This window comes from Condylura cristata, unplaced genomic scaffold, assembly GCF_000260355.1.
Source record: "Condylura cristata isolate star-nosed mole 26May11 unplaced genomic scaffold, ConCri1.0 scaffold00033, whole genome shotgun sequence".
NCBI classification, from domain to species: domain Eukaryota; kingdom Metazoa; phylum Chordata; class Mammalia; order Eulipotyphla; family Talpidae; genus Condylura; species Condylura cristata.
The window spans coordinates 16,618,817-16,633,170 of record NW_004567134.1 but is presented as its reverse complement, the minus strand read 5'-3'; the positions used below and the strand labels follow the sequence as shown (position 1 = coordinate 16,633,170).

Sequence of the window (14,354 nt, the reverse complement as noted above, 5' to 3'; positions counted from 1 at the left end):
CGCGCGGGCCGCGGGCAGGTGGGTTCCGGAGGCGGCGCTGGCCTTCAGGGCCCCTGGGAGTGAGCGACGGGGCAGGGAAGGACTCCCCATCCAGAGACGTCGCCCCCTGGCCGCAACACGGAGCTGACTGTGGAGCCCACGAAATCTGGGGGAGAGAATCAGAGAGTCAGACGCTGTCCATCCCGGGCCCTCGGCCCACTGGGCAACACAGGACGCGTGGGACACGGTCCGCAGGCGCCCAAGTCCCGACCTGGGGGCTGGGGCTCAGCAGACCCTTGGCTTCTCTGAGCCCGTTTCCTCCTGTGCAAAATGGGGGCGCCGGCACCCTTATTAACAGGAGGGCCTGAAGGGTCAGGCCACGGGGTCAGCCTGGGCCTGGCGGGGTCCAGCACATGGCCAGCCCGCCTTACTCGGGCTGGGGGATCTCGCGGGGAGCTGAAGCGGGAGGCTTCCTCTTCTGGGGGCTTTGGGGGGGCACACGGGGCTCCCACCTCGGCCTGACCAACCCGGGGCTCCATCACTGAGCCGAGTGACGGGAAAACCTCCGCCATGGCCCCCGGAATGGCCGCCGAGAGGAACGTAAGGAAGGGTGGGCTGGCCGCCGAGTGGAGCTGCGGCCAGGTCCCTTCCTGGAGGCCCGCGGGGTCTGTCCCTGTGGGACGGGGGAGGCCAGGGGGAGGCCAGGCCCAGAAGGGTGCCACGTCTGGAGACCACCTGGCGCGTGAGAGCCGGGAGCCCGCAGGTGCCCTCTGGAAACGGGGGGCGCGTGGGGGAGCCGGGGCGCGGGCAGCAGGCTCCCCAGGGGCCCTGCAGGACCTGGACAGGAGACCCTGGGGGGCCCTAAGACAGCTCTGGGGGTGCTCGGGCGGACCCTGCCTGGGCCCCGGCGCTCCCCGCCTGTCCCAGCCGGCCACCCGCTCACCTTGTGACTTTTCTCATTTCTTGCCTTTAAAAAAGCCGTCACCGGGAAAAGCACGTCTGTGGGAACTACACGCCGCTTCGTGTTCTCGGTCTGAGCTCAGGGAAAGGATCCCCGCCCGTCACTCTCCAAGGAGCACGGGCTGCTGCCGCTGCTGAAGGGCCTGCCCCGCCCACGCTGCCACCGCCCGGCCCGGGGACACTCTCGCCCCCGCTAGCCCAGGCCCTGGCAGTCAGGACCCTTACGGGCAATTCTGGCACATTCTCAGGGGTCCCGGGACCGGACCACCAACGCGGGGGCCGGACAGGTGGTCTCCTGGGTGCCCGGTGTCTGGGCCGCACCGGCCGGCGCGCCACTCTGGTGACTCCCAGCCCCTCGGCCACTCGCCTTTGTTCTGCTTGAGCTCCTCCTGCAGCAGGTCTGTTTGCCGGTTGCCCAGCACGAAGGCCAGGAAGGAGAGGATGAGCGCGTTGAGGATGCCGATGATGGCCAGGATGTAGGCCCAGCGCACCGAACAGTCCCCCAGCGAGTACTTCCCGGTCTTGGTCCCGCACATGTCCCGGATGGTCTCGGCGTCCCAGCCGTCGGGGAAGATCATGCAGCCCAGGACGAGGCAGAGAGCTTAGGTGCAGACCGGCCGCGGGGCGGGGCGGGCGGGGAGGACAGCGGGTGACTTTCCGGCCCCACCGCCGCCCACCCGGCGGCCCACGCCCTGGCGGCAGCGGCTGCGGGGTCCCCACCTCACTCTGGGGTGGCCTCCCGCCACTGGGAGCAGAGCCCTCCCCCACAACACACGTCGTCAGCCCCTCCTCGAGGAGACAGTCAGGAGCCCCGCGGCCACCCTGGGCGCCCGGCCCTGCTCGCCTGGCCCAGCCCAGCCCCTCCGTCCCCGAGCTCGGCGACTGTTTCCCTTTCGTGCACCTCCTGTCCGCTGGGCATCGCTTTCCCTTTCTGCCCCCGCTGCCGGAAACAGGCCCCCATCACCGGGCTGAGCGACGGGCTGGGCACGAGAGGGTCGGCGGCTGGTCCCGGCCGGCGCGGGGACCCGCGGCCTCCCCCGCACCCCAGCCTCGCTCAGCGACGCCGGGCCTGGAGGGCGGCTCGCGAGCAAGCCGTGGGGGGCCGGGAGCGGGCCCCGGCTCGGCTGTGCTCCAGATGTGACTGAGCGCCAGCGCCGCCGCACCTTTGAGCCTCAGTCTCCCGGTCTGTGAAATGGCCACAACGAAGGCATCACGCAGCTGTAAAGATTCCGGGGCAGCCGGGGAGGGGGCACTCGGCATTAATCGGGTGCGCGTCAGCCACGACTAGGACCACGGGGCCATGTTTGTGCCCCTAATAGCCGCGCAGGCTGGGAGCGCTCGGGAGGGCTCGGTCTAGGATGCAGGAGGAGCAGGGCAGGGGCCTCTCGGGCCCTCTCTGGCCAGGCCGTCTGTGTCGGGACCCATGTGGTGACCGCATCTGTGGTCTCAGTGGCTCCTCCCAGCATGTGGCAGGGGCTGGGGCCAGCCAGTCGGCACACTGCGCCCCTCGCTCCCCACCCCCTTGGAGGGAGCATGAGCCCATCAGCCAGCCCGGCTCCCCGCTGACGGGCCAGCAGTGACCCCATGACTGGGAACTGGACGTTTCCATGGCAAGCCCACCGGTGCTTACCCTGGGTTTTGGGTGACAGTGACCACTGAGTGGGTGGCGGTGGTCAGCTCTGCCTGCCGTCCAGAGGCCCAGTTAGCTCCCAGGAGGAGGTGGGGCCCTTGGCTTTGCCGGTGCCCTGGTCGACCCCGGACCCTGGACTCAGCACCTCCCACCGGTGTGCTTATTCCACCCAGAATCCCCCAAGGGGCGTGGCAGCGCACGCAGACACACACGCACACCCGTGCACACACGCACACATGCACACACGCACACCCATGCACGCACGCACACACATGCACACCGCGCACCCACGCACACCCGTGCACACCCATGCACACACGCACACCCATGCACGCATGCACACACATGCACACCGTGCACACACGCACACCCGTGCACGCACACACACCATGCACACACGCACACTGTGCACACACACACCTGTGCACGCACACGCACACGTGCACCCATGCACGCACACGCACACACCGTGCACACCCATGCACACACGCACACCCGTGCACACACGCACACCCATGCACACACGCACACCCGCACACACACGCACACCCGTGCACACACTCACACCCGTGCACACACGTGCACGTGCACACCTGTGCACGCACACGCACACCTGCACACACACGTACACACGCACACCCGCGCACACACACCCGTGCACGCACGTACACACGCACACCCGTGTATGCACCGACTCCCACGCCCGCAAGCGCACACGTGCACACCCTAGCCCAGCCGCCCAGGACCCCCATTCTCGGCTCGGTTGCCCGCAGCCGAGCACCCCCAGTCCGGAGACGCCGGCAGAAACCCGATGGGGAGAGGCCGGGCGGGAGACCCAGGCTGGGGGAGGGTCTGGGGGGCCAGCCTGGGACCAGACATTGCGGCATCTGCAGAGCCCAGGCTGAGCCCGAGCCCGCGGCGCAGGGAGGGAGGGGCCCCTCCGTGGAGGCTGTGCACCCCGCTCGCCCCCAGCACCATCAGAGAAAGGAGAGCGGTCCAGCGGCACTGGGGAGAGGAGCCCGGCCCGTCGCCCTGCCCCGCCCTCCCAGGCCAGCTTGCCCAGGGGTGAGGGACCAGCCTTTGGGGGCGGAAATCCCAGCCTGCCACTCCACCGGCTGGAGCACCGGTCTCCATGGAAACCACAACAGCATCCTCCCGGCTCCCCCCCTCCCCTCCCTCGCAGCCCTGCCCAGCGCCCAGAGGGCTCTTCCCAGCTGGCCAGCACCTTCTCCACAGCTCTCTTCTAGTCTCGTCCGCTGCTCTCTCTTCTCACCCTTCCCTGTCCCCCCGCCCCCCCTCTCTGGTACCAGCTGCCCAGGTCAGCCTGGACCCTCCCTCCCTGTTCTGCTCGGCTCTCGCAGCGTTTATCAGTCATTCAGCTCCCGTCCTCTTCCTGCTGGAAACCTCCTGGCCTCCCGGGAACGGTGGCTCGGGGTCCACAGTGGCCCCAGTGCTGAGGACAGGGCCTGTTGCAGGAGCGCTGGACGGTTGGGGAGGGCTGGGGCCGGCCCGCGCCCCAAGGCCAGTTGCGGCAGAGTGCGCTGGCCTGCAGTGTCGCGTGTCCTGTGGACTCCGGAGCACGGGCGTGCAGGGGATGCCCCACACCTCGCTGAGCTCCGCCGTGTTGCCAGAAGCCGGCGCCCCTGTGTCTGAAGGCCGCGGGGAGACTGGGCAGCCACCACGATCGTGGAACTGCACCCCGTGATTTGAGGGGCACGACAGTGACACGTTCTCTCTGCTCAGAGAACACGGCATGTCCACCAGGGCTGTCAGCACTGTGCCCTCGGCTTGGAGGCTCGTCCTGGGGCGCACCCAGGTGCACACAGGCTGCCCCCCAACTTTGGAGCAAAGGAGGCAACCGTCTCTTGGTCCCCTTTCTGTCCCTCAACACATGCCAGCTGTCCCCGTCCTCCCCTCTCCCCAGCGAAAATGTCACTCACGCGACCGAGCCTCAGCCCCCAACATGTGAGTCCCGATCTGGAGGTGCCCCGGGCCGGTTCGGGGGACTCGGGAACCAAAAACTTGTATCTCGTAGAGAGGCACGATGGCGAGATGGGGAACACCAATGTGTGCTAGTTGTTTGGAAGCAGCGGTCACTCAGGCCCTCAGCCCAGACCGTCTGCTGGCCGCGGCCTCTGCCTAGCGTCCGCGGGGCTGTCTCCCCGGTCAGGCTGAGCCCCAGCGTGCCCCTGTGCGCCCCCTGGCCGCGCCAGGCGCTCCGGCCCCTCGTGGCTGGGCTGGGCCCTTGCTCGGGGCTGTCGCCTCCGGTCCGAGTTGCTAGTTTGAGGGCGGCTCTGGCCCCTGCTGCCGGGGCTCCGCCCCCTCTCCTCCGGCCAGGCCACCGCCCTCAGCCTGGCGCAGTGATGCTTCACAGTCCCCGGGGGCTCCGCTCTCCTCAGTTCCAGACCCAAACTCGGTTGCTGACTGGCCTTTCTCTGGTGCACCCCACAAACCCTCAAATCTCACACCTTCAAAGTGACTTGCTCTTCTTCCCCCGGCCTTTGGGACGGCCCCTCCGTCCACACCCACCCTGGCCTCCCGCCACACCACTCACCGCCACCTCTCTCCCGGGCCCCCACCTCCCTGTCCGCAGCAGGGGCCCAGGCCCACGCCCCTGCCCCTGCTGCCCGGAAGTGGTTCTCCGTCACCTGGCCAAAAGCCAGCCCCACCGTCCACCCTTAGCCCGTCCAGCCTTAGCTCCCGCTCCTCGGCCGCCCCTCCCCGGCTCCGACAGGCGGGTCGCAGGCAGCCAGCCGTCGGCTCAGCGGAGAGCCATTGGCGGGCGCCAGGATGGGCCCCGTGATCCCGGCGGGCCCCCAAGCAACCCCCCAGTTCCCACTGCTGTGTCCATTTTATAGGTAAGGAAACCGACTCAGCACCATGGAAGCCTGCTAAGGACGCTGAGTGTCGTGGCTCAGCCTGCCTGAGCCCTGCGTGTGCCGTGACCCGAAGGAGTGGGCGTGCGGGACTCAGATCAGATCAGCTTGCTGGGATCGTCCTGCAGGAGACTCTTACAAGCACCTCTTGGGTGCCAGGCACAGACTCTCGTTATGCACCAAACTGGCAAGGAATGAAAGGTTGATCATGATGAATAACATGAAAGGGAATGAGAAGAAAAAGACCTCAAAAGAAAGACTTTTCAGCATAAGAAGAGTTCAGGCCTCATCCGCTTTCACCTACAGCCCAGCCTCTCCCCAGGCAACTGTATGACACCGCCCCTCGACTCAAAACGCAGCAAGGCCTCACCAGGGAGAGCCCAGGAGCTGTGAGGGAGGAAACCGACAGTTTGTTTATATTGGGAAAAAACAAAGTTCTAAGGGGGGGAAATACCTGCGTGTAAGACACACTGAGAAGACTCATAACTCCTAAGAGCAGTGACTGACTCCCTTAAAATACAGTGTTGAAAAGCACAGCTGAAAAATGCCACTAACTACACAGAAAAATGTATGGACATTGACAGAAAAAGATAGATGAGGAGTTTGTAGTAGTTAAATTACTACTATATGGCAAAAATATTTGATAGCACACTCAGTTGGCAAGGGTGTGGGGACCGAGTGTTTTCACGCGTTGCTGTTACAAGTGCCACTTCATATAATTTCTACAGACTGTGGCTACATCTGTCAAACTTGTAAATACATATACCGCTTACCCCAGCAAGTCCAGCCTAAGTCTTTATTTCATCCTCCTATATGCACCAAATTATTTAAGTACAGCTTCATTTGTTGAGATATTACTACAGCTAAATATCACAAATCACTTAAATATTGATTAAATGATACCTCTCTACAAAAATTTATTATGGCGCTCATAAGAAAAAAGTAGCTTTATATATATGAATATGGAACATTCTACAAGATGTATTATTGAAAGGAAAAAGCGAAGCAAATCAAGAGGTGGTCTTTAAATATTCTTTTGATATATTTTACTTTAAGAGGAGTCCCTGGAGTGTGGGCTGGGTTAGCTATTGACTCTGACATTGCAGTGTTTCAAAAGTGATCATATATGATCATAGATAATGTCTGAGATTAGGCCATCAAAAGGCAGTGTGATGGCCAAAACAATCTTGAAAAGGAAGAACAAGGCTGAAGGACTCATACTTCCTGATGTCAAACTGACGACAAAACAACAGTAACCAGGACCCGTTGGCATTAGGATACATCAACAGGTCCACGGACAGAATGAAAAGCCAGGAAGTAACACATTACATATGATTAACTCATTTCTGACAGGGTGCTAAGGTAATTCCATGGAGAAATAATAATCTTGTATTTTTTCAGTCCAAGAAGTTGTATTTCTTGTAAGATTGATTTATTTATGCATATGGCCTGGGGTACAGGCCAGAGGTGGGGGGGCGGGGTGAGAGGACTCACCAGAGACAGAGTGGGGAGCAGAACAGCCACATCTAACTGAGATGCACTGCTGAGGGGAGCAGTGGGCAAGACAGGAGAGGTCTGCCACGCCACGTGGGTCAGCTCCCTGGCCAGGCCTCAGTGGCTGGCGATAGCTTGATAGTGCTAAGACTTTAACCCTGTGCTACCAGGGAGGCCCAAGACAATAATCTTCTCAACGAAGGCTGAGGCAACTGGACATTCACATGCAATAGAATGAAGTTGGATCTTTAACTTACATCATGGTCAAAAATAAACTCAAACGAAGCAAAGGCCTTAATGTAAGAGCTAAGAATGTAAGACACTGAGAAGAAAACATGGAGGTAAACTTTTTTTTTTAAAGATTGATTTATTTATTCATACAGAACTGGGGTACAGGCCAGAGATGCAGATGGTGAGAGGATTCACCAGAGACAGAGTGGGGAGCAGAACAGGCAGATCGACGAAGTCCACTGCTGAGGGGAGCAGCGGGCGGGTCAAGAGAGGTCTGCCTCGCCATGTGGTCCCCTCCGGGGCAGGCGGGGTTCGAACTCATGCGGAAGTGGCTTAAGCTTCTTAGTGCTGTGCTTTAACCCGCTGCGCCACCAGGGAGGGCCCGGAGGTAAACTTTTGTGACCTTAGACTTGCCAATGGATTCTTAGATGTGACATCAAATAACAAGCAACAAAAGAAAAAAAACAGGTAAAGTTAAACTTTGTATAAATTAAACCCTTTTGTGTTTCAAAGAATACAATGCAGAAAGTGAAAGACGGCTAAAACATGGGCCAAGGTAACCACAAATCCTGTACCTGTAAGGAATTTGTGCCTGGAACATATGAGGAACTCTTACGACTCAATAACAAAAAAAAGAAAAAGGAAGCAATTTAAAAAGGGCAAAGGGGGCCCTCCCTGGGGGCGCAGCGGGTTCAAGCACAGCACTGTGAAGCTAAAGCGACTTCAGCACGAGTTGGATCCCCGCCCCAGAGGTGACCACATGGCGAGACTGACCGCTCCTGACCCGCCCGCTGCTCCCCTCAGCAGTGGACTTTGTCAATCGGCCTGTTCTGCTCCCCACTCTGTCTCTGGCGAAGCCTCTCACCACCCCTGCCCCTCTGGCCTGTACCCCAGTTCTGTATGAACAAATAGATAAATTTTAAAAAAATAAAAATTTAAAACAGGGGCAAAGAATCCCAATGGACATTTCTCCCAAGAGACAAAGCAGGGCCAAGAAGCCATGAGCAGGGGTGCAGGACTTCCAGTCATGGGGCACTTCACACCAGCAGGCCCAGCACCAGAAGTCGGGCGACACGTGTTGGTGACGCCATGAAGAAATGGAGCCCTCATGCATTCGTCGCTGATGGGATGGTAAAATGGTACCCCAGCTTCGGAAAACAACCTGAAAGTTCCTCAAAATGCTAAATGGAGAGTTGCCACTTAATAGTTCTACTTCTAGGTCTATACCCAAGAGAAACAAATGTGTCCACACACAAAAATGTGGTATACAGGCATTATTCCCAGTAGCCAGAGGTAGAAACAAGGGCCCCTGCTGGCGCAAGGGGTGTCTCAGTACTGTCAAGCTTCGGCAGCCACTGCAGCATGAGTTCGACCCCCAGCCAGAGTTGTGACGGCCACTCCCCTCACAGTGGATTTCAGTAGATTCGTCTGTTTGCTCCCCACTCTGTCTGGTGAGTTCTCTCACTGCCCCTGCACCTCTGGCCTACACCTCAGCTCTTGTATGCATAGATAAAAAAAAAAAAAAACCTTTAAAAAATAAATGAAGGTAGAAACAACTCAGCTGTCCATCAACTGATAAAGTGTGGTATGTCTATATAGTGGAATATTACACAACCATATGAAGGAACGAGGTGCCGATACCCGCCACAACATGGATAAGCCATGAAGACATAAGTGAAAGAAGCCAGCCATAAAGATCACGTATTACGATCCCATTTACATGAACTGTCAAGAACAGACTAATATAGAGACATAGAAAGTAGGCTAATGGTTGCTTAGCAGCTGGGAAGGCTGGCAGGGGAGGAGTTAAGAAGTCTTGAGGTGACGCGAGGACCCTGGAATCGACCACGAGAGCTGCCCAATTGCGTGACTATACTAAACTTCAGCCCATGACTTTGCAAGGGGGGGTGCATGGTGCATGAGTTTTGCCTCAGAAAAGCTGTGACCCCACAAAGGCGTGAGCATTGCAGCTTCTTCCTTTTTTCCTGTCTTGGATCACCCCCTCTGAGGTTTCCTGCCAGCACCAGAGTGAGCTTACAGCAGCCCTCACTGCAACTCCAGGAGACCTGAGTCACCCGCCTAAGCGACGCCCAGGAGCAAGGTGATACCTGCTCGTTGCCTTATTATTGTAGCTGGGGGTTTGTGCAGCAAGAGGTGGCTCCTACGTGACTCAGGTGCCATTTATGTAAAACCTAACATCGCCGTGTCCGTTTGTCTATTACGGCTCCCTGCCAAGGCGCCGGTGCCCCCGGGGGGACACACGTCTGGTCGCGCACCTTTTACCTTCTGGATTTCATCACATGTGTATTGACTTTTCCCAAAAGTAAGTAAAAGTCTGGGAAAGTTTGAAATCGTTAAAAGAAAACCTCAGTGGTTTCGTGTCGCCCACACATGAAGTCTAAGCTCGTCCCACGGCTCGGAAGCCCTCCGCAGCCTGGACCTGCGCCGTCTCCGCTCTCCCCTCCCCGGCCCTCGGTGCCGGCTGTCCCCGAGACACGACAGGCCCTGTCCGGCCTCCACGCCTGGTCACCTGCCTGCTTCCGGCTGCCTTTTTCCTCCTTTCCCACCCTTTAAGATTCAGCTCAAAAGCTGTCACCCCACTTTGAAGGCCTGCCTGGCTGCCCTCAGCTGCGTCAGAAAGCCCCGGTCATTTCCTGGGCTGACCACGGGCTCGGATCTGTTTTCCTTCCCGCCTCCCCTGCTAGCCGGGAGCTCCCGGGAGCCGGGGTGCAGGCTCGGGACGCCCAAGCTGAGGCCAGCGCCCGCGGCCTGCCGCACGGTCAAGGCTGATAGGAGAGACGGGGAGAGAGGAGGGCGGGGAGGAGAGACCAAGGAAGGTGGAAGGAGGGAGCAGCCCTCGCCCTCCCGCCCCGCACGAGGCGCTCAGAGCATCGTCACGTACAACAAAGACTTCTTGAAGGAGCAAAACCCAAAATCCAATGTGAACCAAACGGCAAGGAACGGCGAGGCCTCGTCCGAGCTGCAGCACGGGGGGCTGTGGGAGCCGCCGCTCAGACACCCCGCAGCCGGGGCACTGCGTGGAAGGCCGCAGTGTCGCCCCATTCCCCTCTGTCCCCGCCGGTCACCGGGGAGAGGCGTCTCAGCCTGCACCCGGACGCCCGTCTGGCGAGACGAGGGAGGCCGTGGCTAAGGCCTTCGCCGGCTCCCAGTGTGGACCCCTGAGGCCTCGCTGACCCGCAAGCTGGGCCGCTGACCCCGCGCACTGTCTTCACTCAGACAAGTGGCCCAAAGCGCAGAGCCATTGCCGAGCGCATCCTGGGAACCAGGAGTCACACGGCGCTTCTGCTCCTGGCAAATCAGCCGCCCCCACCCCCGTCTCTAGGGCGCCTCTGCGGACCCCTCCTCACCCTTGGCCTGGCGCCCGCAGCACGCGACGCTGGCTTCCCCACACCGCACCTGCGTGACCCCGCACAAGACCCTTTCCTCATCGAGACTCGGGCTTCTCGCCTGTGAGGTGCTGACAGCCTGTGGCTAGGCACCGGCTGCACAGGGTTGTCGTGAGGATCAAGTACCTGCCTGTCCCACCCGCGGGCACCCACAGAGCGTGGGCTCACAACATGTTAACTCTTTGCCCCTGCGAATCACAGCAGTGGGAGCTCTGAACTGCCGGCTGATTCCAGTCCAGATTTTCCCACACAGCACTGGGGCCCGTCACGCCCGCCTGGGCTCGCCCGGCCGCTCCCCTAGGCCGACGTTACACCCAGGCAGGGTCGGCCCACAGCCTTCTGTGTCTCTGAATGCCCCCGACATTCACACCGGCCCACACCCTGCTGCTCCACCTTGGCCTCCTCGGGGCCCTCAGTCCCCACAGCACATTGGTCCGACACTCAGCGTCAGGCTGTGGGGACCGGGGGTTACCTCTGGTAACCCTCCCCCAGTCTCTCTCTGGAATCCTGAACCTTTCTCTACCATCAACCCACAGGCTCCACAGATGGCACGTGGCCAGGCTTTAGACCAGTCACGCCACTAACTGAGAGGCGGATGCTTGAACCAAAGACATCAGCCCCGAACTCTTGCTGAACACTGAGTAGCCAGCGCTGGAAAGTGCTTTCCACCGGCACTGGAAAGTGGGAGCAGAGTGAACACAGAGCTTACGTGTCACCTTCAAGAGAGAGGTGGACTTAAAAATGATCCAACACAGAGGAACCAACCGTGGAGACAGGCAAGTTCTCAGTGGCACTATCTGAACACGCCTGGAGGCAGACTCTCTCCACTTTTCAGGTGAGGGAGAAAACCTATTTTATTTGTGTTCATTTATGCTAATTTGCACTGGGTTTCTGTCACCGGTGTCACTGACCACTAGCTGACCACTAGCAGATCACTGGCCACACACCTGGTGACTCAGCTAGCTGGGAAGCCCCCTGAGAGCGTGCAGGGCTGCATTCCAAACAGGACTCGGCCCTCGTGGCAGATGATCTCAGCACGTGGCCCCGCACTGGCCTGAGCGCAGAGCAGTGGCAGAGTGATCAAGGACTCTTTCCACAGTGCTCCTGTGCTCTGCGCTTAGAAGATTCTAAAAGACTTGAGTAAAAGTTCACTTGAGCAACAGTCATACTTCCTATCTGACTTTATATAAAGGAGCCCTTGGCTCTCTGCAGTTCCTCAGAGGACTACAGATTTCTGATGTTCTGAGTGGACTGATCTTGGAGGCCCACGGGACTGAGAGGCTTTGAGGTTCACTAATATAACTGATTATTGAGAAAACAGTTGCCTAACACTGTAAGGTGAGTCACGGCCAAGCCAAGCTTCCCTGCCCCCATCCAGGGTGCTGGCCAATGCCTGGTATCAAATTATGAAGCAAAGTGAATCAGTCCGTACCCAGAAAACTCAGAAGTCTCTAAGCAAAATGAATAAATCCCTCAACTCTGCTAACTGCCCCCTCAGCCTTCACAGACAGGGAAGAAGCTCAAGGGAGAGGACACTGGAGGAATCAAGGCTGGCTTGACTCCCTCGCTTGCTGGTGTGTCTTTGGGTAAGGCCTTCACTTCACTAGGCTCAGTTTCTTTTCTCTAACTTGGGGGACAACATCATGGGAAAGGAAGGATTTAGAGAAGCTGATCTCTAAGATTCCTGCAGTCCTCTAAGTCCCAAGAGTCGTTCCTCAAATCCCCAATATCAAAACCACATGGATCACAGAGAATTGGAAGGCCAAGAGGAAACAACCCACCTTCAGACTCAATTAAGTTTGAATGGAAATGAGAAAAATCATCTTCTGGGTACCCCTGAGAGATAGAGAGATGTCACCCCACAACAGCCCTACAATTCTCCTTCCTCAACTTCTTCAAAGATCTTAAAGACCTATGCTGTGGGGAGTGAGATGAATTTTAAACAAGTCCACTACAATGTCCATTTCTGAAAAAAAAAAATTCTGCCTTCTTCAAAGTAGTCCTTTTGGGAGTTTGGGTAATTCTTTCAAGAAAGCAGCTTTCCCCTCTGTCTTTGCAAAAGTCCTCTTGGGAAAAGCAAACCAGATGCATCATTTTGCCTTTGCCTTTACAACTTTGCTTTTACCCCATGTGACAATTCTCAGTTTGATCACTCACTGAATTTTCTACATTCGACCTTGGGTGGTGTCTAGCCATTTCCAAAATTCATTTTCCTCCCTTAAAAGGTAGAGTCCCCATAGTGAGGATCTTCTAAAGAATACACTCCATGCCCCAAAGACAATTCTCTAAATGGTCTGTGTTGTGGAATCACCAGCAGGTGAAGAGACCTTTCCCAGTTCTGGTCTCTACTGAAGGGGCCAACACTTGCTGAATGCAGGGCTTAGTCTTGAAAACCATCTCTACTGCATGATCATCATCTTTTCCCATCTCTTTCTCATCCCTGAGGGTTCCACACTTCTCCCCAGCCCTCCCCCCAACATCCCTCCAACCCCTTTGCCCCACTTTATTCAACCCAACTCCCTTCCCTTCCTGCAATTAGGCAAATACCCAAGGTACTGAGTCTTCAAAATCTGTCTTCGATCGAGAGGTGGGCGGGGGTTGGAGGCTCTAATGGATACTGGAAACCTGTTTCAGCAGTTCTCATCCCAGAAGCCCTTCACTGGGTCTTAGGGCAAGGTGTCTGTCTTAGCCAAACTCATCCCAGGACCCCAGGGACTCTTTCCTGTTGGGCACGGTGCCAGAACCCTACCTGCCCTCTGCGGACCCGTGCTGCTAGGTGCTGTCCAGACCACCCACAGGTCAAACATTGGGTGGACACTACAGACAGCCTCCTCCTGTCCCTAATCTTATCACAGCACTTTAAAGTGTATAAGATACTCTTTCACTTGTTCTTGGCCTCCACTGCCTGACAGATGAGTAAAGTGCAACGCCAACTTAATAATGTCAGCAGTTAAAGGTCAAGGTCAGTTCTCAATTCCTCGTCTCATGTTTTTTTTAAAAAATATAACCAACATTGTTCACACCTATACTAACTCCTCATTCCCATCATTCTTTCCCCCCAAAAGAGCCAAAAGGGACTCCCAGATAATGCTAACCCATCAGTAAATGCAGTCTCTCCACAGACGAGCACTCAGACTCAAAGATGCAATGCAAAGGCCCTGTCCCTGCCCGGAATGTTTCTCTTAGAACCCCTCAGTGGTTGCTAAGGGTCAGTTAGGAGGTGTGTCTTCAGGCAGAGGAGCAGACTCCATCTTTGACTCTCCCAAGAAGGGGACCCAGAAGAAAGAAGCCCCTGTCCCTTGCGCCTGTTCTAGGGGGTCCCAGCCCCGCCCCTTCCCTACCTGCCAAGAGCTGCATCCAGGCGCAGATCTTGTAGACCGTGGCCGTGTTGCAGAAGAAGAAAAGCGCAAAGCAGGTGATGCAGCCGAGGATCAGCACCATGGAGAGCAGCACGAAGAAGGCGGCCGCCTTGAAGGCGCCGGACGGGATGGTGCTGAAGTCGGTGAACGAGCCTCGGCAGATGAGCTCGCGGCCCGCCAGCCCGCTGCCCACACAGTAGTGGAAGAGACCGAAGTAGCCAGGTTTGGGGGTGCTCACGCTGTCGCCCACCCAATAGGGCTGAATGAAGACCACAACGTTGATGATGGCGAAGCAGATGGTGAAGATGGCCCATAGCACGCCGATGGCCCGCGAGTTCCGCATGTAGTGCTCGTGGTAGAGCTTGGAGGCCTCCTGCGAGGGCAGCATGGTGCCCGGGCGCGGGGCGGCGGCGGCGGC

General features: G+C 58.0%; 1 protein-coding gene across 1 annotated transcript; it reads right to left on the bottom strand.

The window, feature by feature from the left end:
• Positions 1-6: 6 nt before the first annotated feature.
• Positions 7-14,348, bottom strand: LHFPL4 (lipoma HMGIC fusion partner-like 4). The gene is made up of 3 exons (XM_004692391.2): positions 13,919-14,348; positions 1,307-1,540; positions 7-145 (listed from the first exon to the last, which is right to left on the bottom strand). The coding sequence occupies exons 1-3, from the start codon at positions 14,322-14,324 to the stop codon at positions 45-47; spliced, it is 741 nt and encodes a 246-aa protein (XP_004692448.1). The 5' UTR covers positions 14,325-14,348; the 3' UTR covers positions 7-44.
• Positions 14,349-14,354: the final 6 nt, after the last annotated feature.